The 25,050-nt window shown below is 49.1% G+C and overlaps 1 protein-coding gene across 2 annotated transcripts; it reads right to left on the bottom strand.

Annotated features, from left to right (window-relative positions):
- Nucleotides 1-4,872: 4,872 nt before the first annotated feature.
- On the bottom strand, nt 4,873-24,803 carry PWP1 (PWP1 homolog, endonuclein). 2 transcript variants are annotated; one of them, XM_072655842.1, is made up of 16 exons: nt 24,454-24,803; nt 23,254-23,312; nt 22,647-22,813; nt 21,867-22,136; nt 18,033-18,118; nt 17,839-17,935; nt 15,433-15,543; nt 14,683-14,816; nt 13,745-13,818; nt 9,973-10,069; nt 9,271-9,332; nt 7,937-8,048; nt 6,721-6,811; nt 6,485-6,606; nt 5,898-6,003; nt 4,873-5,016 (listed from the first exon to the last, which is right to left on the bottom strand). In XM_072655842.1, exons 1-16 carry the CDS (start codon nt 24,523-24,525, stop codon nt 4,892-4,894), a joined length of 1,785 nt encoding a protein of 594 aa, XP_072511943.1. In that variant the 5' UTR covers nt 24,526-24,803; the 3' UTR covers nt 4,873-4,891. The 2 variants fall into 2 exon arrangements, with proteins under 2 accessions (XP_072511943.1, XP_072511944.1); XM_072655843.1 differs by lacking the exon at nt 21,867-22,136.
- Nucleotides 24,804-25,050: the final 247 nt, after the last annotated feature.

Below are 25,050 nucleotides of genomic sequence, written 5' to 3'. Positions count from 1 at the left end.
GCACAACGACTTTGAAGGAGAGAATATCACCTTGCTTGGATGGCTCGAAGAATGCCCTTCCCTGCTTTAAATGTTTCCATGGCTTGCCTACCTTGGTTAGTCAGTGAAGAGGTTCTTCACATTTTTGGGGTCACAGATGCTTTAGGCAGTCCTTAGACCCCCTTCTGGGAATGATTTTTAGATACCTAAAATAAGAGGATTACAAAGAAAACCAAATATGCTGAAATATATATATTTATATATATCTATAAAACTATAACTATGCATTTAACTATGTAACTATACATTCTATATAACTATCTATATCCATTTGTCCATCTTTCTATCTATCCATCTATCTATCTATCTAATCTCTCCATCCATCCATCCACCCATCCATTCATCCATCCATCTATCCATCTCTATCTAATCTATCCATCCACCCATCCACCCACCCATCTCTTTCTCTCTCTCTCTGTAAATGTTTACAGACCCTGTCATACTAACAACCTCTGAATTGGAGTCAAATCTGCTGAGTAGTACATAAATTCAGCCTCTAGAGACCCACTTCTCAATATTAGAGACTGTTTGACCTCAGTGGAGAATCCTTAACATACCCCACATTTAAAGTCAACAATTAGCCACTGGGAGTGAAGAGGAAGAGCAATGGTTTGGTATCTTAACTCAACTGTTGAAGACTCACAGGTAATGTTCCTTACAGATGATTAATATGGTCATGAAATCATAACCTGTAATTCTGTGATGCTTTAATGTTGACAACACCCTCACCCCCATACCACTGCAAGATAGAAGTGGTTTATTCAATTAATGTTATCCCCATTTCACAAAAGAAACTGGGGCCCCTGGAGGTTGTCCCTTGTCCAGAGTGAAACAGGGGCTCAGGAGCAAATTAGAATTCCCACTCCCTATCTACTTTTCCTGATCCTCATCCATGCTCCCATACATCTCGGAATCTCAGTTTTCACAGCAGGAAAAGGGAATTAAAGACTCATTGTCACTCTACTTATCGTTCTCCTATAAAGAGCGATCATTTCCTTCTAACTCCCAAACGACCTTGAATTTGATTTCTTTGTATTTACGTTTATTCTGTTATATTTCTTATTCTGTATATACTTATATAGGGTGTCCCCAACGTCTTAGTGTAGTCTTTATTAAGCCTTACATTTTTCTCTTAAGGCAGATTTCTTTTAGCTATTAAGGCTTAAAACATGGCAGACGCGTGGGATACCCTGTATATGAAATGTGGGGGTAGTGACTAGAGCCAGGAGGAACCTGGGTTTGAGGTCAATTTCATATTATTTAGCCTTTGATCACTCCAGGCAGGTCTCTAAAATCATAAGATGTTGACTTGTATAGGTGGAGGGAGTTTCTCCCTATCCTGAAGAAATCAGAGGTCTAGTTCTGCCCCTCTTTACTTAATGTGTGGTCCCCTTATCTCCCCCATCAGCATATCATCTCCTTGGAAGTGAGCCTTGTTTTATCCTTTGTGTCTGTACACCTCAAATAGTGTCTGGCATTAATAAATGCTTGTTGATGCTTTACCAGTTGACCACCTCGATTTACATTTTTCAAATAGGCACTCAGGGCTCAGCCAGCTTAATACAATCACCACAAAGCCAAGCACAGATCTTACATAAATGAACAAATGCTTTCGCTTCACACAGCCAGACTATGAAGTAAACCTCAGTTCACAAAGTTTGGCTTTTTTTCTCTGCCAAGGGACTACTTGTCACTGTTGAACACACAGACATAAAAAGAGGTTAATATGTGTCCCCTTCCTCTTTACCGAGATCATTAAACTCAAATTACTTCTGATGCCAAGGGCTGAGCCAAAGAATCTGATTTGGCCAGGCAGGTTTCTTCTCCAGCTTTGGCTGGGGATGACTTTCCAGTCTTTGCTACAGTTAACATTAAAATGGGACTCTTCTTTTGTGTCAGCTTATGTGCGCAGCCTCTGCTCTCTCTGTGGCATCATGTGCCTGATTATATTTTAAGATGTGCTCCTCTCCTCTCCGGGGTACTCTTCTGATCTAATTGACACCATGCAAGTCCTTTACTGCTCTGCTAGCCAACCCGCCCTCTACATTCCACTATGGACCACATGGTGGGCTCTGGGATCTGTGTGTTTGCAGGGGGATTGTGGGGATCGCTTTTATAAGCAGAGAACGCTTTTGTGGCCCATTGCGTTTAATTGGTTAGGGCTTACTGGCACTCAACTGTGAAATATAAATTATTCAAAAGCCCCAAAGATGATCAAGGAATATGCTGCTAGGGACTTTTCAGGAACTGGTCCAGATACAAAAAGAAAATTTAGAAAACAAATAAATAAACACCAAAACCCAGATAATTTTGCTGCTGGAATTTCTGAAGAAGAAAGTTAAGTTTTATGGTAAGGAGATGGGTAATTTAACCGATTATTTCATTGAATTACTATTTATTGAGCAATTGTAATCAATACATACAGGCACACAGGTACATACACATGTATGAACTCAGGCCCTGGGTGCTGTTTGTTGGGAAGAAACAAAATGAAGGTCATGGATGTTGACATCAAGAGATCATTTCGGGATTCATAAAACACCATCATCGTTACTTAATGAGCTGAGACCATGGGCAGGTCAATCCTCTGTTAACTCAATATTCCCATCAATATGTGAAAATATTCTCCTCTCTAAGCCTTCCATTTGAAGACTCAGAGGATCTCAGAGTTGTGAAGTGCCTTAGAAATTATCTAGCTCACCCTCTTCTTTCACAGACGAGGAAACTGAGGTACAGGAAAGTGACTCGGCCGTGTCCTAGGCCAAATAACACCGTTCAGTAACGTGGCCAGGACTGGTCACACCAACACTCATCACATAATCTGGACTCAAATTTATTGTTGCCTGATCACTCATGCTGACTGGAACTGCTATAGGCTGGTGTTCATTACCTCCTCAAAATAAATGCAAAGCATTATATGTGACAAGCTCCAATGGTCTGAATTTGTTTTTAATATGCAAAGAAGAATCTATTTAACAAAGAATAGTAAAATCTCATTAATTTAGACTATTAAAGAAGTCTTGTCTGAATTAGTGAAAGGGAGTTTTCAAGTAGATAAGTCTAATTAAATTAACTGCTAACAAAATGTTCTCTTCTTGGTTTAACAGATGGATGGATTTGGAGACAAAAAAGCCCATGTGTCTCCTGGCAAAAAGTATGTGAATTAGGCCTTTAAAGAAGTATTAGGATGAAATGAGGCAGAACCAAAGACTGAGGGACAAACGACTGTGGCCGAAAGATCGCAGGAAGAGGGCCTAAGTCCAGCCGAGGAATGGAGAAACTCAGGAGGGCCCCGGAAAAAGAGATGCCAGAAGTAGAGTGATGAGGGCATCTGCATACATGCTTGGATGCGGACTTGATATTGGGTGTTTTGTTTAAATGTATTTCTTTGAATGTAGAAAGGGAGATAGGGAAGGAAGGAAGGGAGGGAGGGAGGAAGAAGGAAGAAAGGAGACAAGCACTTGTCCAGTGCTGACTGCGATGGGGAGACAAATACAAGCCAAGACCATCCCTGCCTTCCAATCAGTCACACTCCAATGGGAGGAGACGACATCAAAGGCACCTGAAAGGGAGGAGGGGAGGGGGAGGGGCAAAGGTCAGTCTGGGCCCCTTCACAAGGGGTGGGCCTCACAGCGGGGTGCCCTGAGTCTGGAGGGCTACAGGGGTGGATCTAGGGAGGGAGACACCAGGGCTGCTTCCAGACTGAGGTGCTTCCATTTTTTGGGTGGGAGGACCTGCCTCTGATCCTCATCTGTAAAGTGAGATCTGCAGATCTGAAACTAAGTTAACTTCCCCCACGTTGGGCCTCAGTTTCTTCTCCTGTAAAGCAAGGGGACGAGACAGCCTCATGTCTGAGAGCTCAGATGCCTCTGAGCCATCTTGTTCACACGTTGCCTGGCCACCTCAGCGCACGCAACGACCAGACAGCTCACCTGGATCCATCACCTCCCTGAAGTCTCTTCCCAACCTTGTGCCTCAGCAGTGGCAGTGTCATTTGTCCCTCAGCACTGGGCTAGCTCAAGGGAGGGGCCTTTGAAGGGCCTCACCATAAGCCTGGGAGGGAATGGGGGTTATTATGACCCCCATCTTATAGATGAGGAAACTGAGCAGGCAGAGGTAATGTGACTTTCCCAGGGTCCCGCAGCAATCTGGATTTGAACTCAGGCCTCCCCACCTCCAGGCTGGTGTTCGAGGGGCATCCTTTAGTAAGCTCCTTGAGGGCAGGGACTGATCCACTTTTGTGGATCCTCAGCATGGAGCACAGGACAGGGCAGATAGCTCAGACTTAGGAGCTAAGCACTGACTCAAACTGAGAGCAGAAACCCCAATGGATCGATATCTGCCCTCAAAGAGTATAGGATGGACCTCAGGGCCCCTGGAGGGCAGAAATGTTATTTAAAAAGACACAACCAGACCTCCTGAGAGTGGAAGCCCCAGGGGACACAGCGGGTACTCTGGGCCAGCTTGGACACCTGGGAATTCTGGCAGTTATGTGAAATAACAAGACCCTCCTCCTCAGATCTGGGCTTTGACCAGAACAGGGCAGATGGCACGTGCAGGTGTGTCCACACTCACCCCCCCACACACACCCCCAACACACTCACCCTCCCACACCTCCCCTACACTCACCTATGCACCTACACATACTTCCCACTCACACTGACCTACACACTCTCATCTACTACACTAACCTACCCTTCACCCCCACTCACGGTTCCTCCAAAAAGGAAAGATTTCAGCTGGTGGGCAAAGCTCTCCTTCCCCAGTCAGCCCACGTGGTCAGCCTGTGCGGCCTGCCACGGCAGCAGTGAATGGACACCCAGCAAGACATCATAAGGTAAAGAAAGATTTATTAAGATTCCATGGCTGTGTCTGTGTCCCCACTGTCCCTCTGTGTGAGGGGGAGGGAGCCACTGGTCGGGGAGTGTGACTGGCCAGTGATGATCAGCCGCTCTCGATGCCCAAAGGCTTCATTCACTGAAAAGGAAACAAGGGACTGAAGGTTGTGACCTCCCACAGGACAAGTGACCAGGGAAGGCCCATGAGGGAAGTGAACCCCAAACCCAAACTGCTCCTTTTCCAACAAGAGAAACCACTAGAGCCAAGACCAAGACACCCCCAGAGGCAGGGAAGCGCCTCAGAGAGGGGAACCAGCCCCAAACCCTCTCACTGTCCTTCTTCTTGTCCAGTCTCCTTCCTCCCATTCCTGGGCCTGGTACACTTGTGGAAGGACTGACACTAGTGACCAACATGGAATGACCTCAGAGATAAGGCCTGGGCTGAGCGCAGGGGGCATCCAGAGGGGTCTGCACAGCCTTCCCAAAGCTGGCTGGCTCTCTTAAGCAAAGGGGCCTAGGCCCACCAGGCTTGAGATTAGCACCACAGAGCCTGGGGATGGGGAAGGAAGGAATTTCCTTCTAGCTACTCCTCTACATGCTGTGCCCCCCTGGCTCCACAGCTGGGAGGATCCGATCACTAGGAGCTTTTTTATTCTGTATTCTGCATGCTTTTCATCAAATTCCATCCCATGCAGGAGTCCCACCCAAGGTGGTCTGAGGGAAGGTCCTGGAGTCAGGAAAGCCTGAAGCCTGGGTTCTGGTCCTGCCTGGGCAGTCACTTAATGTCTGCACACCCCCACATCACTCTGAGGTCATTAGGTGCCAAGCGGCAGCCCAGTGGCATTAGCAGAGGGAGCTTCTGGCAGTGATGATATCCCAGGCTGGAGGATGATAGAGACGCATGAGCCTGGCCAGTGCTGATCAGGATCCGAGTGCCCTCTCACCCTCCAGCCACAACCGTCTGCGCTCAGACCAAGGGAAGGCCCAGCAAGGACCACACCAGGGAAGGGAAGCCCTTACCTGCAGAAATGGTGCTGATGTCCCAGACTCGGAGCCCTTCTCTCTGACCCCCAAATGCATAAACAAAAGGCAAGTCCGGGCAGCAGGCAGTACAGAAGAGCACGCCCTGGGGAAGGAGAGCGATTGGGCATTGGTGCCAGGGTACATCCGGCCACCCTCTACTCCTGCACCTCCAACACCCCGGTCACCAAGGAGGGTGCCCATGGCCCTTGGCAGCCCCACCTGATGCCTGAGTACCCATTGACCCACGCACCATGTCCACCCCCACAGGCCTAGGATGACTTGACAGCCCACTTTGGGCCGTTTCCTTATTCTCTGAGATGGGGACAAGGATGCCCAAGAGGCTCCTGGAACAATCGTTTTCTCCTGTCCAGACTTAGAGAGCCTTTGGCAGCTGCGATCGCTGGGGCTATCACGGCACTGAGTCAGGGAGAAGCAGCTCCTTAAGGTCAGCAGCTTCAGCTCAATGTCAAGCAGGGCCAAGGAGGGACTGAAGAGCCTCCAGCCCCAAATGCCTCAACACAAGGGGGGCCAGCCCTCCCTTATGACAAGGGCCCTGGGGCAGAAGAGGGTCAGGAGTTGCTCACCATTTTCATGTCTCTGGAATGTACCAGACTCGGTCTATTTCCTAAGATGTCCCAGATCTTAACGAACTTGTCTGAAGAGGAGGTCACGAGGCAGCCCTTGATCTGACTGCTCAGCTCGAGTCCTGGAGAGAAAGGCACCATGGGCACCCAAAGGAACAGACTTTCATCTCCTTTATGCCAGTATTTATTTCACCAATAAATACTGAGGAATGAAGGGAAGGGCTGTCTGTACTCACCGGAAACTTCTCCATCATGCGCCTTGAGTGTAAAGATGGGCTTATTGGAACGTACATCCAGATTATACACAAAGCCGTCCTCTGTGCTAGCCTAGGGGGGCCACCAGGGACAAGGAGACATCTATCAGTCAGCAGAGAGGGCCCAAGGGGGCAGGGTGGGGGATGGGGGTAGGGAACAGGGCCTGAGGGGGTAGGACCTGAGGCTTCAGTGGGCACCTGTCATCAGTCAATCAATCACGTATCGAGTGCTTCCTTTAACCAACTCTAACCACAAGGATGCATCCACTTGGACAGAGATTTTGCCCTTTGACCGAGTGACCCTCAGTCAGCAGACAAAAGAGGCTGCTCCAAGACTGACCGGAACCTTGTCTGCCACTGTCTTTTCCTATTAAAACACTTGGATCACATCAGGCACAGAGCTCAAGGCCTGGAGTCAGGAAGACCAGAGTTCAAATCTGACCTCAGACACTTAAAAGCAGTGGAACCGTGGAGCAGTGGGACCCTGGGCAAGTCACTTAAACTCTGTCTGCCTCAGTTTCCTCATCTGGAATGATAACAGCACTGACCTCCCAGCATGTTTGTGAAGATCAAATGATATTTATAAAAGACTCTGCAAATGTTAGGGTGTTTTATAAATCTAGCTATAGCATCGTTACCACTAGAAGCTGGGTTAATGAGAAGGGAAAAAGCCAAGCCTGCCCTCACAATGCATACACTGTAATGGGGGAGGAGACAACATAAGGACAAGCTACCAGAGAGTGGATGGAAGGATGCCTCCACCTCCACGGGGAGGGAAGGCGCTCCCAGCAGGGCTGCTTCAGGCCTGGAGCCAGCTTCCACCTGGCTTAGGCTGGATGCCCAGAGGCGGCCTAGCACCCTCCACTTCCTCCCCAGCCTTGGAGGCCCAGCTCCAACACTGGCCCCCTTCTCTGATGCCCTCCATCCTTTCCTCATTCCTCTTACCAAACCTCCCCATTGTCACATGCGCCTGTTTCTTATCTCCCTGGACCAGAATGAAACTACGATGATCCTAGCTCAGGCTCCTCTCATCCGTGCAGAGTGAAGCCTGCACCCTCTGCAAAGTCTCAGCTGGTAAAATGCCCTGACAGCAGATGCCCAGGCACGTTTGGGGTTGGGATGACCCGAGGAACCTCTTATAGGCAGTTGCAAGGCCGACCTCTCTGAGAAAAGCTCCAAGTTCTATACAGGTTCTTACCAAAAAATTGTACGGAGAGAAGTGATTCCAGGTCACTCTTTCCACCTGCCCACTAAACTTCCAGAGGCAGTGATTCTCCTGAGGACTCCGGCAGTCATACAAGGCCACAGATCTGGAGAGCCAAGGAGAGGGAACATGAAGAGCCCAGGCTGGCCACTAACACTGCATAGGGTAATGGTGCACTGGCAGTGACAGAGAATTCCAACCCTTCTTCCTTTCCTCCTGAGGCTCTCTCCTAAGAGGAAGGGACTGAGCAGTCTCTCTAGCTCAAAGGCAGAGGTGGTCTGGGGGTTCCCCTTCCACTGACACCACAGCCTTACCCAGCCTAGAGTAGGTAAGTGGTTAACAGCTCATGTCAGCCGCTTCCCTGCACAGCAGGGTCATGTGGGCACGACACACAGGCACACAGTGTTATCTCTGGTTCAAGCCCTTATTCAGTTACTAACATTACAATAGGACACAGAGCAAATCACTTATGTCCTCACTTGTAAAACGGGGATAATAATGACCATTGGGAGAATGAGACAAGATCAATGTCTAACAACTGCAAAGGGCTGTGTCAACCTAAGCTTTCCGGCTGCTCCTTCAGGGGAGTAGGACACACCTACAACTGGCTGGGTGACCCTGGGCCAGTCACTTCACTTCTGCCTCAGTTTCCTCATCTATAAGATGGGGATAATAGCAGCACCCACCTCGCAGGGTAGCTGTAGGGATCAAAGGAGATAAAGCCCTTAGCAAACTGTAAAACTGGCTACTCTGGAGTCACAAGGCCTGGGTTCAAATTTCACCTCACGTGCTTACTACCTCTAACTCTAGGCCAATTATTCAACCTCTTGGGCCTCAGTTTCCCCACATGTAAAAGGAGGAAGCTGGACTAGATGGGGTTTAACTCCTTTCCAGGCCAATGGCCCTGGAATGGCTAATGGCACAAATTCACTGAATGAGGAAGGGCTGTAGCAGCTTCTTAAAAACCAAAGTGCTGCTCCCACCATTGTTAGGATGGAGGGAAGAGACGCTTCCCACAACTAAGTCTGCCTGGAGATGTGGTGCAGAGAGGCAGCAGGGGCGGTCCCTGCTCAGGGGGCTTCAGTGGTTTGGGTTCCCTTTGTCATTTCTGCTGAATAAGCAGCAGGGGGCCTGTCGTCTGGGGCTGGTGTTTTCATCACCACTTGAAAGCTCACCAGGAGGGCCAGCATGCCCCCACCGTCCCTGGCATGCTGCCCCAATCATTGCTCACTCTTGTGGTAGAGACTCTAGCAAGGACTCCCCAGAACACCACACCCATCCAGAAAAGCTCCCAAGAGATCGCTGGGGCACGCAGAGAAGACGCTTACTTGTCGTATGAGCCAGAAATCAGGGTCTGTGGTTCAAATGGATGGAACTGCAGCGTCTGAACCTGAAGGAGGCGCACAACAATCCGTGAGTGCCAGATGCAGCTTGAGAAAGCAGACAACTCCAAACGGAGCCCACTGGTATCATAAGCACTAAGTCAGGCCTTGAAGAAGGGGTGAAAAAACACATGCTCCCCTTCTTCACAGAAGGGGGGGCTAGGGGTGCAGAGGGTGACATGTTCCATCAAACCCGGGTGATGTGCTAACTTTGTTCACTGACTCTTCCCTCTTTCTCTAACATCTGTTGTCACAACAGGTAGCTTGAAATATACTTGGAAATGAAGATGTGAAAAGAAAAGTTACCAATAAAAATGAACCCTTTAAAGAAGGGGAGACCAGTGTCTAAACCTTCAGGAGGCCTGAGCAGACATGTATGGTCTATCTAGGGATCTCCGCCCTGGAGGAGGGAAGACCACCTGAGTGCACCCCAAGAACAAGCTGGCAGCTAGGGCACCCTCTTAGAAGAACACAGAACCAAGATGCTCCCTCAGAGCCCCTCACGATGTGTTTCCAGTCCTCTCTTTGGCAGCTGAAGGACACTTGGCTTGGGATCTTGGAATGTGTGAGATGGAGGTGATCTGTCTTACTGGAAATAGTGTGGGTTTTCACCTGGCGCCCCCAGAGAGGAAATACCAAATCACACACCTTGTCTGTGTGCAAGGTTAGGTTAGCTGCAGGCTTGCCCAAAGCCATGTCCCATAGGATGACTGTGCTATCAGCGGATGCACTGGCCAGCACATTCCTGGAAAAGGAGAAAAGAAAAACAGCAGGTCACCTTCACGAAAAACCCAGAGTATTACCTTGGCCTAACACATGGAAAAGAGAGATAACTTCCCTCTGTGCATTAAGTAAAGAGGTATCTTTAATACACTGCACCTGAAGACTAAGACCTAAATGTTCAGCTAAAGCATTAAAAGTAGCAAGTCAAAAGAAAGACAAGATGGAACCAAGTCATCTGAGTGGTCCTTTGGTCTAGGAAGCCCACACACCATGTGAGCTGTGCAGCAGACACAGGGAGGTCCACTCTCTGGGCAAAGGGAACTACGTTGGTCACTCAGCACAGCCAGCACACCGACGTCAGGGACCTATGTAAACCTGCCGTCGTTAGGCAAACCTCTCCATTGTTGTGAGGACATTTGCTGTTCATGCTGAACAAGCTGCAGAGATCTGACACTCGGAGCTGGTGTTTTGGTCACAAGTATCTGGAAGCACCGTGAACTCTGCCATGGACCCCAGAGGCACTCACATTGGGACAACGTGCATCGACTGTTTCAGCATTGGGTGGCTAGGTTTATTCTCCAAACCAATCACAACCAACTCTTTTCTCTCTTACTTAAATGCTAGGACCTCCCAAGAAAGGCCTTCCAAGGAGGCTGACGGCGGTGCAAAGAGCAGGCATTTTGGGATGGTGAGGATTTTATTGGAAACCAGTGTCCTTGCTCTAGAACCCATAAACAAGTCCTTCCTTCATACAGCGTTCTTAAAGCCAGTCACTCATCAGCAGGCCCTGGCAAGGACCCCAAACTGAGGCAGTAAGACAGAGCTTGAGCCAAGGGCTGCATCTCCTTTTCCAGCCCCTTCTTGTAAAGAAAAGGAAATTAGCTCTGGAAGCAAAGGAGAACCTTGGAGCTACAGGGAGAGGACTTGAACAGAAGGAAGATCACACTTAAGTAATAGCAGAGCCAGAGGGGGCCAGGAACAAGGAGTTGTGCCGACTTACATAAAAGTGTCCATGTGAAGCCATTGCCCCACTGGCCAAGGGCCAGAGAACATGAACAAACACAAGCTACCAACAATCTCAGAGAAAAAACACCACAATCCAGAAGTGTCACCTTCCATCCATTGACAGAGCAAAACTAGGAAGAAGGGAGGGATGAGAAAGCTCCCTGAACAGACCCTCCTTCACTGCCAGGGCAGCCGCCAGGTGGAAAGTTACTGAACTGTTCACATCTTGTGATCTCGAGATCTTATTGTACTGTACTCCAGAGAAGACCCCAACGCAGAAAAACATTCAAGGGGGTCGGGAGGAAGGGAATATGAGGATTTCCACAGCACCTATTATGTGCCAGGCACTGGGCTCAGCACTTTTCAAACAGCATCCTATCTGATCTCCCAATAGCCTTGGGAGGTTGCTGTTCTTATCTCTATCTTCTAGCTGAGGAAACTGAGGCAAAGAGAGGTAAAGAGACTGGCCCAGGGTCACACAGTTAGTGTCCGAGAATGGACTGGAACTCAGGTTTTTCTGACTCCAGACCCAGGTGCTTCATGACACCAACACTGGAAACAGAGATGCCAAGTGACTGGGAATGGCTGGGGTGATCCTGGCCTAGGGAGGTAAAGAGAAGGCTTGGCTCCTTGGGGAGGGAGGGCTGTGAAACCCTGCAGAATCCCAGGAAAAGGATGACAGGGAGGTAAACAAAGTCCAGGGAAAGTGGTGACAACCTCTTGGTCTGACTCAGGGCAGACTCCGGACACCTCCTGCTCAATGTCCATTCTAACACTCTTAACTGGTTCTTATGACTCTGGGGGGCGGTGACTCAACAGGATATTGTAGGGGAAACAGAAAGTGATCTGTGAACATCTCCCTGCCAGGATCCACCTCCTTCTTTCTTTGCATATAACACAAGGTCTCAACCTCTGTGTCATGGACCCCTTGGGCAGCCAGTCTGTGAAAGACTTTCCAGAATATTCTTAAGTAACTAAAAAGAATGCGAGATTTCAGTTAGTGAAAGTAAAGCAGTAATTTTTTCCCTCCATCCAAGTCTACAAATCTCCTGTAATCCTTTCAGGGAACCCCGTGAACTCCAAGCTAGGAGCCTCTGCCAGGTAGACTTTTAAACCACAGCAGGAATGCTAGTGCAGCCTTGTAGTTAATTTATCTCTACTTTTGGGGCAGTGTGACCATGGAGACAGGCAGCTTCAGAGGGGGTCAGGGTCTCCTTCCCTGTACATACCCAGGGCCATGTCCCAGGCTCCTCCAATTTTTTTTTTCCTGCGTGCCTTCTTCCCTTTGCATTGTAATCACCTGGTATTTCTCATTAGACTCTCTCTGTCCCTGACTCTCTCCCCCTTGTCCATGGGGCTCCTACCCCCCACTATTCTCCAAGTGCCCACAGGCACATGGTGTGTCCCTTAGAGACCCCACCCCTTGCCTTGGACAGCAGGCACTCACTCAACTAACACTAAGGATAGAGGAGAACGCTAAGGATAGAGGAGAACGCTAAGGATAGAGGAGAACGCTAAGGACAGAGGACAACACAACCTTAAGTTTTCTAGGGTTTTTTACTTTAGTTATACAAAGAACATATAAAAACATCCTTCCCTACACTCCCAGGTTCCCCTCTCCCTTCCCCAGCTGCTATACGTCTCACATTTCAGCTTAGGACAAAGAATGACAGCAGGGAACCCAAGGCTAACAGCCCATCTTTCTACCTAAAGGCCTGTGGTAAGATTCAGGGGAAAGCCAGCTTCAGACTATCTGGGGCAGAAGTTCTTAATGTGGGTCTGGGAACTTGTGTGTTAGTAGTGTGAGAATTGTCTTCTGATGCCACTGGTTTACTTTGTCATTCTATGGATTTTATGTACTGCCAGTAAAAGCTTGATTCTGTCTGGGTGGGACAGTGCAAGCCTGGAATTGATTCCTAATTCCTGGAAAGTGGAGCCCAGAGGATCTCTTGGGCTCAGGAGTTCTGGGGTACAGCTCGGCTGAAGTCAAGCAGGTGTCAGCACTAAGTCTGGAGCCAATGAGGGTCACCAGGCTGCCTAAGCAGAAGTAAATGGCCTGGGGCAGAAGTGGAGCTAATCAGCAGAGGGAACAGGTGGTGAATTAACTCTGCACTTCCTGTCTGCGTGAGAAGAAGATCTAGTCTTTAAAAAAGAAAGGACTGAGGAGTCCAAAGGCTTCACCAGCCTCCCCAAGGGTCCAGGGCACAAAAATGCCCTACTCCAAGGCATCTCCTCACACAATGAGGGACAGCGCAATGGGCCAACAGTAAGGCGGAGAAGAGACCGAGCAGGCAGGGAAGCCAGAACAGGTAGGGGAGTCAGGGTGGGCAGGGGAGCCAAGGTCCACAGTGCCCAGCCAATCAATGCCAGGTGGGTGCTTCTATGGAAGACACCCCTAAGTCAGGGGCAGCAGATATAACATGACTGAGCCCCCATCAGTACAGTGAGCATATGCACTCCAGAGATTCTCAGATGGGGCAAAACCTCCCAGAAGCTTGTTAGTTTGATGTTGAGATGTAAGTGAAATTCAGCATTTCCTTCACTTATTCAAGAATATTCTGAGAAGGGGCTGTTACTATTTCAAAAAAGCCCCATGTTACACCCAGAGAGATGGAGGTAGATCCAGTCTGTGAGAGTTGTTATTAATGGGGAAAATGGCCTGTCAGGACTAGTTATTTAAAAATGTTTTTACCTGATTAGCTTATTCCAGGAAAGATCGAGAATGGCATCGCTGTGTCCCTCTGGGGTCTCTTCAGCTGATCGGCTCTGGAATAGGTAGTGATCCTCAATTATTTTATTCCTAATGATAATGAAGTCTTTTGGTCATGAAGAAGAAAGGCTAGAGGTGGCAGGGTTCCAAGGTTTGGAACATCCCTAATCCAAAGGGCCAGACCCTAAATTTGGGGTCAGAGACCCTGGCATGGAATCCCATGTCTGATACGTATGGGTTGTGTGACCCTAGGCAAGTCGCTGTACCTCATCTATAAAATGGGGATGAAACCTGTGCTCTTTCCCTCGTGGGGCTGTTTGATGTTCAAATGAGACGAGGTGCATAAAGTATTCCATAAACTTGAAAGGGCTACACATACAGGTCACTTTTTATTTCCCTGTGTGACCTCTGACAGGTCATGGAAACTTTGTGGGTCTCAGTTTCCCATTCTGTAAAATGAAAGCAGTGGCAATAAATGATGTCCATGGTGCCTTCAGACTCTACCTCCAAGGTGAGGCTGTGTCTCTCACAATAAAGAGGCAGGATTTATTCTTTGATCTGGGCAGCACGCACAGGAAACTGCCAGACATACTTAAATCTACTATCCAGCACAGGAACTAGGAGCCATACCAGCCGAGGAAGGGGTGACCCTTGAGCATTCATTCTACAGGCTCTGTAGGGACTAAGAATACCCAAGGGGGTGGTGCCCACCCAAGCAGCTGTTGGAAGTCAAAGATGCCGCCTGGGGCGGGGGGGGGGGGGAGGCCACTGCCCAGAAGAGGGGGTATTTGGAGGAAGGGGCTGCTCCTCAGGTTCATCCGAAGTCAAGCCTTGGCTGGCATGGCTGTGGCCAGGATAGCCCGCAGGGGCTGGGCCAGTCCGCCTGCCAGCCTCTCAGAGCTTTCCAAGTTTCTCCTTACCTTTTTCCCTTTCTTCTTTTTCTTCTTCTTCCTGTCTTTGCTCCCAAGTGAGAACACTGGCTCCAAAGAGTCCACAATATCAAGGTCCCAAACTTCAATCACAGGGGACATCGTGCCCACGGCCACGTAGTTTCCTAAAAGAGGGCAGAGTATGGGGCAGCTACAATTCATGGGCTGGCTTTAGAGGCGCAGAAAGGTGAAAAACATCCGACACTGAGGTACGTGTCAGTTACTGAGACGGCTGTTGACTCTGAAACTGACAGACGTGTGGCCTTCCCTGCACATGCATGGGTGAGGCTGAGGATAGACTCACGAGCCAGGCAGCCTTTTTTCTACATCATAGATATCCCTAGGTTGGCAGAGGGATCAGCACCCAGATCTGTTAGCGATTCTGCCTGGGCCTGCGAGCTTCCGCTAGTGATTTCTTATGAAAAGAGCCTGGTCACTTAAGGTTGCTGCAGACGCTGCTACCTGAGCCAACAGTTTGGCTTCCCAGTGTGGCTACCTGGAGCCCATCACTGCCCCATGCCCTGCTCATGGTTACCATTCCTCTGCTAACAATCCAGCCAATGCATCACCACCTCTCCCCCAAACCCAGAAGACAGGCCAGCTGAGAAATGAGAGTCTGCAAGGTGTAGATGACATGAGATTTATGAAGATGTATGCACACAGCGTCCGCCTCAGAGAGCATCCTTTCCAACCGTAGCAAATGGCCCCCTCTTTCAGAAAGGTTAGACATGCCATATTTACCAGGGGTCTCATCAGGGTTGGGATCAAAATTCAGCCATTCCACACTCAGAGGATAAGCAGACAGGATGATGTCATGATGCACATAAAACGAGTCTTCTTCCTGGTTATAAACTGGAAGAATGGAGGGAAACAAATTTTAGGGCCACAAGACAGAGACTTTAAAAGTCAACGGAACCCACAGCCCCCTCAGCTGAGCTGAACACCAGACATAACAGATACGAACGAGGTTGGACCATGTGGTACCAATGATGGGGGAGGGAGGGGAGCAGCTAGAGCTGTATGAGAGCACAGAGGACCTGGGTTCAAGTCCTGCCTCTGAAACTTTCTAGCTGGGGACTCTGGGCAAGTCACTAACTTCTGAGTCTCAGTTTCCTCTTCTGTAAAGATGGAGATAAAAATGTTCACACTAATAGACTGGTGCTGTCTGAAGGAAACCAGTCTGCAAACGTGTGTGTGTACGTGTGTGCATGCATGTGCATGTGTACATGTATGTGCACGTGCACTCTCATTTACACAACATCCCTCACAGCAATAAAATAAGGATAGAGCACTGGGCCCAGTCAGGCAGACCTGAGTTCAAATCCTGCCTCAGACATTACTAGCTGTGTGACCTTGAGCAAGTTACTTAACCTTTGTTTGCCTCAGTCTTCTCATCTGTAACATGGGCATAACGGAAGCAAAAGCTCCCAAGGTTATAAGTATCCGATGATATTTTTGTAAACTTTACGGAGCTCCATCAATGCTCGCCATTCTCATTATTCTGTGAGTTGCTGCCATCATTACTGTCATTGGACATTGTCATTGTCCTCCCATATCTGACAAAGGCCTCTCCTAAGAGGACATCCCTGTGTCACCCCTGGGCCCAGCTTAGCATTCTCCTTAACAAATGTTTGGCTCTGAGCACAACGGAGTGGTTGTGTGGGGCAGTGGGCAGTGCTTCTAGAGGTAGGGGATGTGAGTTCGAATCCTGCCTCTGACACTCCTTGTGGGACCTGGACCTTGGGCAAGACTCTTACTCCCCCTGGGCCTCAGTTTCCTAAACTGTAAAATGCAGAGTTAGACTAAAAGTTCCCCCTGACTCAAAGTCTGTGACCTGGTGACTGGATAAAGAACAGTTCAAGCTGTCCACAGCCCTCATACAGCTGGTCTGAGATGACCCTGGCGATCACTTCTTCAGGTTCTTAGAATGAACATTTTCACATGTCTCTGCCCAGGGCGGAGCAGCCTTGAGTGACTGACTGTCTATGCTGGGAAGGCAGCAATTCATTTCTAAACATGGGGAAACTGAGGCTCCGAGATGTTGAAGGACTTGCTCTGGGTCACCTACCTAAGAAATGCTGGAATGAGGCCTCCAAACCAAGCCCTTTCCACTACTCCACACTACCTTTCTTGAACTCCAAAACAGGATAGATGCTAGTTTAAGATGGGATACTACAATCAAAAAAAAAGGCTGCTAGGTGAGGTATGCCCTCTCATGGAATATGGATGATGACAAGGTGATGGACACAAGAAAGGCTGGGTACTGAGCATCATGGCAGTGGTGGAAGACAGGTCTGGAGTGCAGGGGAGGCCGTCCTGGGGTGACCCCAGTGCACCTGGCAGGCAATGCACAGAGCAGGATCTGGAGCAGGGGAGGGACACAATCAGAGTTTTAGGAAAGGAATTTGGCAGAGAACACAGGACCTATGAGAGGGGAGGGATCAGTTACCAGGGGAAGGGGAAATAGGAGCCTGTCCTAGGGTGGCAGGAATGAAAACAGAAAGAAGTGAAGGAAGGGGAGACACTGGAGAGATACAATACCCGTGACCTGTCAATGCACTGTGCCAATGGGCAGGGAGTCAACAGGCAGAGGTCAAAGCTACCACATCAGGGTCACAGGAACACAAGAGAGGCTCCTCAGGGCCACTATTAATCACATACTAGATGCTGATGCTAGGTATGAACTCCACAGCTCACAACAAATACAGAATTACCAAATGGGTCTTTTGTAATAATCAACCCCATGATTTGTAGGAAGAAAGCCTAAAATGATTCTTTTTGATACATCAAAGTGGGACCAATCCTGCCCTTCCAGCTGTTGTGACCTTGGACATACCATTCGGGGCCTCCTAGCTATGAAATGAGGGCCCTGATGATCTCTGCAGTCATTTCTAGCTCTGAAGTCCATGATCTTAAGCTCCCATAAGGAAAGAAGAGCCGTGTTTTCCTGACAAAGCAGCTGTGGCTCCCAGGCCCTGGGAGGATAATGCCCACTGACCCCCATGAAGGACACGACAAGGGGCATGGCCAGAGAGGCCGAGGTCTGGGGAGCCACGTGCAGGGGATTCAAAGGCCCCTGTAACAGACCTTGGGGGCGGCAGAGATGGGGTTCATGACCCCCTCGGGTGGCAGGTGAGGCGCACTCACCGTGCACCTCTAGGTCGCAGTTGTCATCCTCAGCCTTGCCGCAGACAATTAGGTTGTCGCCAGGCTTAATCACAAAGTCTTCATGTTCATACTGGTCCTGAGGGTGGAGAACAGAAGAAACGTGTCACAGAGACGAGTGGGAGGGCACAAACAGCCCTCACAAGTGCTTGGTGGGGACTAGCCTCAGGACTTACTGTATTTTTGAGGGTAACGTAAGGATCTTCATTGTTGCTCCCAAAGACTGTGAGCCCCAAAAAAGATTCCCGAAGAGTCCTTGTGCCTGGAATGAGAACGTGCACAAACAGGCTCAAGATCATCTCTCTAGAACAAGCAGTCACAAAATGCAAAGCCCCACCCTGGCCCCCACTGTCCTGTCCACATTCAGGCTGGGCCTTCCCTGTGCTCGTTCGTGCTTTCTGTCTGTCTCACTCTCTCCCTCACTCCCCCTTTCTCTCTCTCTATGTATCTAACCAACCACTCATTTGCTGCTTCAGTGAACAGTTACATGTGGTTTATTTGCACTATAAGAGAAGGCAGCAGCAGCAGAAATCCAGTTGTAAATGGCCATCTCTAATGGACACTTGCTAAGCCCCTGCTCTGGATGGCCTGGGGATGAGGGCCAGAAATGCCAACTAAGATTGTGGCTTTGGAGGCAACAAGGAACCACGGAGGGCTTTTGAGGAAGGTTAGGAAGTGTCACCCTGGAGCTGAGAGGATATTTCAAAGAAAGGAGAGCATGCGAAGGCATGGAAGCCCTGTGTGGCAGTGCCCTGAGGGCAGCCAAGGCCAGTGACTGTGAGAGTGGGGAGAGCTGTAGGTGGGCTGAGGCTGGGGGCTGCACTACGGCAGGCACCAATCTGGGAGTCCCCGTGAGAGGAGGGCTGCCAGGCTGCCTAGGGAAGGGTTGGCCAGCCCAGGTCAGAAAAACGGAGGTGGTTAAATGTCCTACCCCGATCAGTACTGGGACAGGGCCAGGCTGGGTAAGGTGGGAGGGGATGCGTGTGTGACCCAGCCTGAAAAAGAGGACAAAGAACGATGACAGACACGGTGGTGGGATCAGCATGTGGGACAAGTGGGAAGGCCCAAAGAGGATGCCAAGGTTACAAGTGTGAGGGATGGGATGGGATGGGTGCTGGAGGCACCATGGGCAGGGTGGTCTAATGGGTCTCCTTCCTGCAAACTCCTGGGGCTCAGTCAGTCAAGGTCCATGTTGGGTCATTCCTGCCAGAAGCTCTTCACCAGCCTAGCCCCACCCAGGTCTCCCCTTCCCAATTACTGAGACTGCTTTACGGCTAGCACTCATCACGCCCAGAACTTCATCGTCCACCATCTCGTCCGTGACACAGGCTTACTCAAGGCCCAAGGGGCTGAACCATTCTCACTGTCTCACGCACCTAAATGTTGTTTCCCTAAAACATTTCTTTCTTTTTTTATTTTATTTTTTAATGTTTTAAAATTTATTTAAGTTTTCAAGATTCATTTTCACAAAATTTTTGGGTTCCAAATTTTCTCCCCATTTCTCCCCTCCCCCCACCCCAAAACACTGAGCATTCTAATTACCCCATCACCAATCTGCCCTCCCTTCTAACATCCCTCTCTTCCCTTATCCTCATCTTCTCTTTTGTCCTGTAGGGCAAGATAAATTTCTATACCCCGTTACCTGTATTTCTTATTTCCTAGTTGCAAGAATAATACTCAACAGTTGTTCCTAAAACTTTGAGTTCCAACTTCTCCCCATCCCTCCCTCTCCACCCATTCCCTTTGGGAAGGCAAGCAATTCAACATAGGCCATATCTGTGAAGTTTTGCAAATGACTTCCATAATAGTTGTGTTGTGCAAGACTAACTATATTTCCCTCCATCCTATCCTGCCCCCCATTGCTTCTATTCTCTCTTTTGATCCTGTCCCTCCCCATGAGTGTTGACCTCAAATTGCTCCCTCCTCCCCATGCCCTCCCTTCCATCATCCCCCCCACCCTGCTTATCCCCTTATCCCCCACTTTCCTGTATTGTAAGATAGGTTTTCATACCAAAATGAGTGTGCATTTTATTTCTTTAGTCAAATGTGATGAGAGTGAGCTTCATGTTTTTTCTCTCACCTCCCTACTTTGTCCCTCCTCTGAAAAGTCATTTACTTGCCTCTTTTCTGAGAGTTAATTTGCCCCATTCCATTTCTCCCTTTCTCCTCCCAATGTATTTCTCTCACTGCTTAATTTTATTTTTTTTAAGATACAATCCCATCCTATTGTATTCACCCTGTGCTCTCTGTCTCTCTCTATGTGTGTGTGTGTGTGTGTGTGTATGTGTGTGTGTGTAATCCCACCCACTACCCAGATACTGAAAAAAGTTTTCAAGAGTTACAAATATTGTCTTTCCATGTAGGAATGTAAACAGTTCAACTTTAGTAAGTCCCTTATGACTTCTCTTTGCTGTTTATCTTTTCATGCTTCTCTTCACTTTTGTGTTTGAAAGTCAAATTTTCTTTTCAGCTCTGGTCTTTTCATCAAGAATGCTTGAAAGTCCTCTATTTCATTGAAAGACTATTTTTTCCCCTCAAGTATTATACTCAGTTTTGCTGGGTAGGTGATTTTTGGTTTTAGTTCTAGTTCCTTTGACTTCTGGAATATCATATTCCACACCCTTTGATCCCTTAATGTAGAAGCTGCTAGATCTTATGTTATCCTGATTGTATTTCCACAATACTTGAATTGTTTCTTTCTAGTTGCTTGCAATATTTTCTCCTTGACCTGGGAACTCTGGAATTTGGCCACAATGTTCTAGGAGTTTCTCTTTTTGGATCTCTTTCAGGAGGTGATCGGTGGATTCTTTCAATATTTATTTTGCCCCCTGGTTCTAGAATATCAGGGCAAGTTTTCCTTGATAATTTCATGAAAGATGATGTCTAGGCTCTTTTTCTGATCATGGCTTTCAGGTGCTCCCAAAATTTTTAAATTGTCTCTCCTGGATCTATTCCCCAGGCCAGTTGTTTTTCCAAGGGGATATTTCACATTATCTTCCATTTTCTCATTCTTTTGGTTTTGTTTTGTGATTTCTTGGTTTCTCATAAAGTCATTAGCCTCCATCTGTTCCATTCTAATTTTGAAAGAACTATTTTCTTCAGTGAGCTTTTGAATCTCTTTTTCCATTTGGCTAATTCTGCTTTTGAAAGCATTCTTCTCCTCACTGGCTTTTTGAACCTCTTTTACCGAGTTAGCCTATTTTTCAAGGTGTTATTTTCTTCAGCATTTTTTTGGGTCTCCTTTAGCAAGGTATTGACCTGCTTTTCATGCTTTTCTTGCATCTCTCTCATTTCTCTTCCTAGTTTTTCTTCCACCTCTCTTACTTGATTTTCAAAATCCTTTTCGAGCTCTTCCATGGCCTGAAACCATTGAATATTTATTTTGGATGTTTGGGATACAGGAGCCTTGACTTTTATCTTGTCTTTCTCTGATGGTAAGCATTGTTCTTTCTCATCAGAAAGGATGGGAGAAGATATCTGTTCACCAAGAAAGTAACCTTCTATAGTCTTATTTTTTTTCCCTTTTTTGGGCATTTTCCCAACCAGTTATTTGACTTTTGGGTCCTTTGTCAAGAGTAGGGTATATCTGGGAATCTGTAATATCTCAGTCCCTCCAAGGTGGCACAATCCAGTGTGTACACTGATCTGAAAGCAGGGAGATTTTTGTGTCCAGAATCTTAGCAGTTACCTCTCCATAGCCACCTGGCCTCCAGTTCCACCAAGTCAGTGCTGGGGACTGATTTTCAGATAAACTGGATGGGCAGGGCTGCTATTCAGTGTGAGACAAAGACCAGCTCTTTCAGGGCCTTTACAAAGGTGTGAGGTAAGAGTCAGCTGCTCAGTGCCCCCAGAAGTTTTACGATCCAACAATGTACGCAGGCTGACGTAGGGGCTGCCCTGAGAACTGTTGTGGCCTGCCCAAGGAGGCCTCTGTGAACACTGCCTAAGGGGGGAGCTATGGGAAGGCCCTTCTCCCTTCCTGGCCAGCTGAAAAAACCCCTGTCACTGACCTTTGGCTCCTGTGGGTTGAGGGATCTGAGGACCCTCTGTTGCTACTGGAGATTTCGCCCCCAAGGTGTCCTCCTCCCAGAGTCTTGTCGTGCAGTGCTGCGTGGCCAAGGCTGGGCTGGGCTCCACGCTCCGCTCCGTGTCCGATGCAACCGACATTTCCTGTGGGTCTTTCAGGTCACCCTGGGCTGGAAATTTCCTCCACTCTGTTGTTTCCCACTTCTGCTGTTCCAGAATTTGTTGAGAGTCCTTCTCTACGGGTACTTTATGGGCTGTGGGGGGAGACCCTGAGTATCTGTCTTTCTACTCCGCCATCTTGGCTCCGCGCCCCCTAAAACATTTCTTGAGAGCAGGACATGGATAATATACATGATCCCCAAATGGTGAACTGGGAGTTCAAGAGCCTGGGTTCAAATCCTACCCCCAATGCTTATTCCCTGGGGCTCAGACTTCTCCTCTGTATGATGCACAGGCTGGCCTGAGGCCCCTTTCACCTTCCGATATAGGAGCCGATGATCTAGTACAGTAGATGGTGAGTTCTACGACCCGAGGAGCTCTACAACCCACCGAGTTCTATGATCTAGTACTGCACTTACTAAGCTTTAGGTAATGATGGCAGTTTACATTTCTTTCACGTTCCAAAGCCCATCTGCACCTCTGGTTTGCGAAGCACGTGCAGTAAGCTAGCCTGGCTGATGCAGGGGACGAGAACCTCGGAGCCTCCGAAGCATGGAAGAACATATTTGGGACATACCAGTGATCAGAGATAAGAAAGCCCTCACCTGTGTCCTCATCATCGTACTTGTCCAGCTCATACTCGGCCAGCTCGGCGTCACTCCCCTCTCCCTCGAGGGCACCCTCTGATGGGGGCTTGGCTGTGTGAGCCTGCGTGTGGGCCTGCTCTGCATCACCCTCTGTGGAGTCTTCTGCATCACTGATATCTATTTCTCTGTGCAAAGGATGGAGAGTCAGGTAGTTGACACCTCTTGGCCTCTTTTTTAATTCAATAAACACAGTGCCATAGGAGGAAGACACATAGTTTCCATGGGCTACACACATCTCCTGCCTCCATGGTGCTCACATGCTAGTAGGGGATAAGACATAAACACAGATAACTATTACAGAACAGAGGGACGTGTAGTCCCCAAAGGGAGACTGATACTAATGGGGATAAAGAAAGGCCCCAGAGAGGAGCAGTCAACTGAGGGACGGGGTAGACCAGGCTGGAGAGGTCCAGGGGAGGCATGGGCATGGAGCTGGCACCTAAGGCAGCAGCTTGAAGGGGGCAGCCCTGGGAAGCGGCACAGACATGGGGCTGGCAGCTGAGGCAGTGATGTGGAAGGCCAATGGATGCATGGCCCCAATGTTCACAACCTTTGAAAAACTCACCTAATTTTCTCCTTTGTTTCGGCAATGAGACGCTTGACCTCATCCTCACTTAGCTCTACCTATAAGGACATTTAAAATTGCCCAGGTTACCATGGAAACGGAGACATGAACAGTAAGAGGAGTTTTCAGGCAATCTCAGTTGCAGGACATTCCAAAGACCAATACAGTTAATATCAATGGAAACTTTGTAACTGTGACCTTCTAAATCCCACCCTTGTTTTCCTTCCTCTGAAAGGCCTCCTTTGGAAACCCCCATGGCCAGGGTTTGAATCCTGCCTCAGTTTCTCATGGCTTGAGTTCCGTGGGCCTCACTGCCCTCTTAAACAAGGAGGTTGAATCAGATAATCCCTCAGGGTGGCTCAGTGACAAGAGCACTGGGAGATCTGGGTTCAAATTCCACCTTGACCTTGGGCAAGTCACTTTTCCTCATGGTGCCTCAGCTTCTTCATCTGTAAAATGGGAATAATACTGGCACTAGCTCCTTCAAAGAGCTGCTGTGGGGAAATCATTCTGTGACCCTTACAGAGTTATAGAAATGTGAATTATTGTTAACAAATGTTACTGACATTCCTTTCTCAGGCCCATCCTAATCTGTCCCCTCACCCCCAGACCCTAACTGTTTTCATCACCAATGGTCACTAATGATCCATCCCTCTTGGCCCCTCTGTACCAGCCCCTGTGGCCCCCCCCCACAGCCGTCTTGGGGACTCCCTTGCCCCCAGGCTTTGTGACTCAGGTGGCCCAAGCCAGCCCTTCTGTCTGGCTGCCTGGGCTCTCTGCTCTCTATGGATCGGGTTATTCAGCTTCCTTGTGTGTCCAGGGGCCTGTGGGCAGTGCCACTGACCCCCTTCTTGGCACCTACCCGCAGAAGCAGCACCGGGGGCAAACAACCAAACTCTTAGCTCAGCACACCAGGTGCTGACTTTACTCATACTTTGTGTTTCTTTTAAATACAAAGTAACTCTGGAAGAGGCAGCGCCAACAACAAGGTGAGCTTTGTGCAGGAGGCGGTGCTTGGCCTAGGCTTCTAAGGGGGCTAGGGGTTCTAAAAGAGGCCAGTGAGAAGGGAGTGCATTCCGAACGTCTGGCACAGCCCAGGCAAAGGTTCGGAGGTAGGCAATGGAACTTGACGGAGGTTTTCCCCGCCTCCCCCCTCAACACCCCCGGCGACCCCCAAAGGGACGCGCCGCCTCTGTTCACCTTGTCCGGGGTCTCCTTGGCGATGCCCCTGCCTACCCACGCCACGCACGTCACCTGCCGGCTGCGCCTCATGGAGTCGGTTCGGAATAGAGATGCCGCAAGTCGAGTTAAGAAGGTTGGAGCCAGAGCTTCTCGACGCGGATCTGAAGATGTCACAGGCTCGCAGACCGAGGCCGGCTGGAGGGCGGGGCTCGTGGAAGGTCACGGGGGGGGGGCATAACTCCGCCAATAGGAACAGAGGCCTTCTGCTTCCCCGCTTTGTACGTAATCATTAGGCGCCGTACAGAGAGGGTCGGAGGCGGAAGGAGCAGGAGCGGGGCGCCGGCGGAAGGAGGAAGAAGGCGCCACGTGGAGCCTGCGCATGCGTGGGGAGGCGGGGTTGAGGCCCTCAGTGTCCGCTGGGAGGGTGAGGAGGCTGAGCTTCCGGGAGGGATCACAAGCCTTGAGTACACAGGAACCCCGGGGGGTACAGAGGGCGAAAACTGAGCCCTGTGGCTCTTAGGCTTAGAACTGGAAGGGATCTCAGGGCTCATCTCAGCCAAACCCTTCATTTTACAGAGGGGGAAACTGAGGCCCGAAGGGGCGGGCCATTTGGTC

The sequence above is a fragment of the Notamacropus eugenii genome, chromosome 3 (genome assembly GCF_028372415.1).
Source record: "Notamacropus eugenii isolate mMacEug1 chromosome 3, mMacEug1.pri_v2, whole genome shotgun sequence".
NCBI classification, from domain to species: domain Eukaryota; kingdom Metazoa; phylum Chordata; class Mammalia; order Diprotodontia; family Macropodidae; genus Notamacropus; species Notamacropus eugenii.
This window is presented reverse-complemented; position numbering and strand designations above follow the sequence as displayed.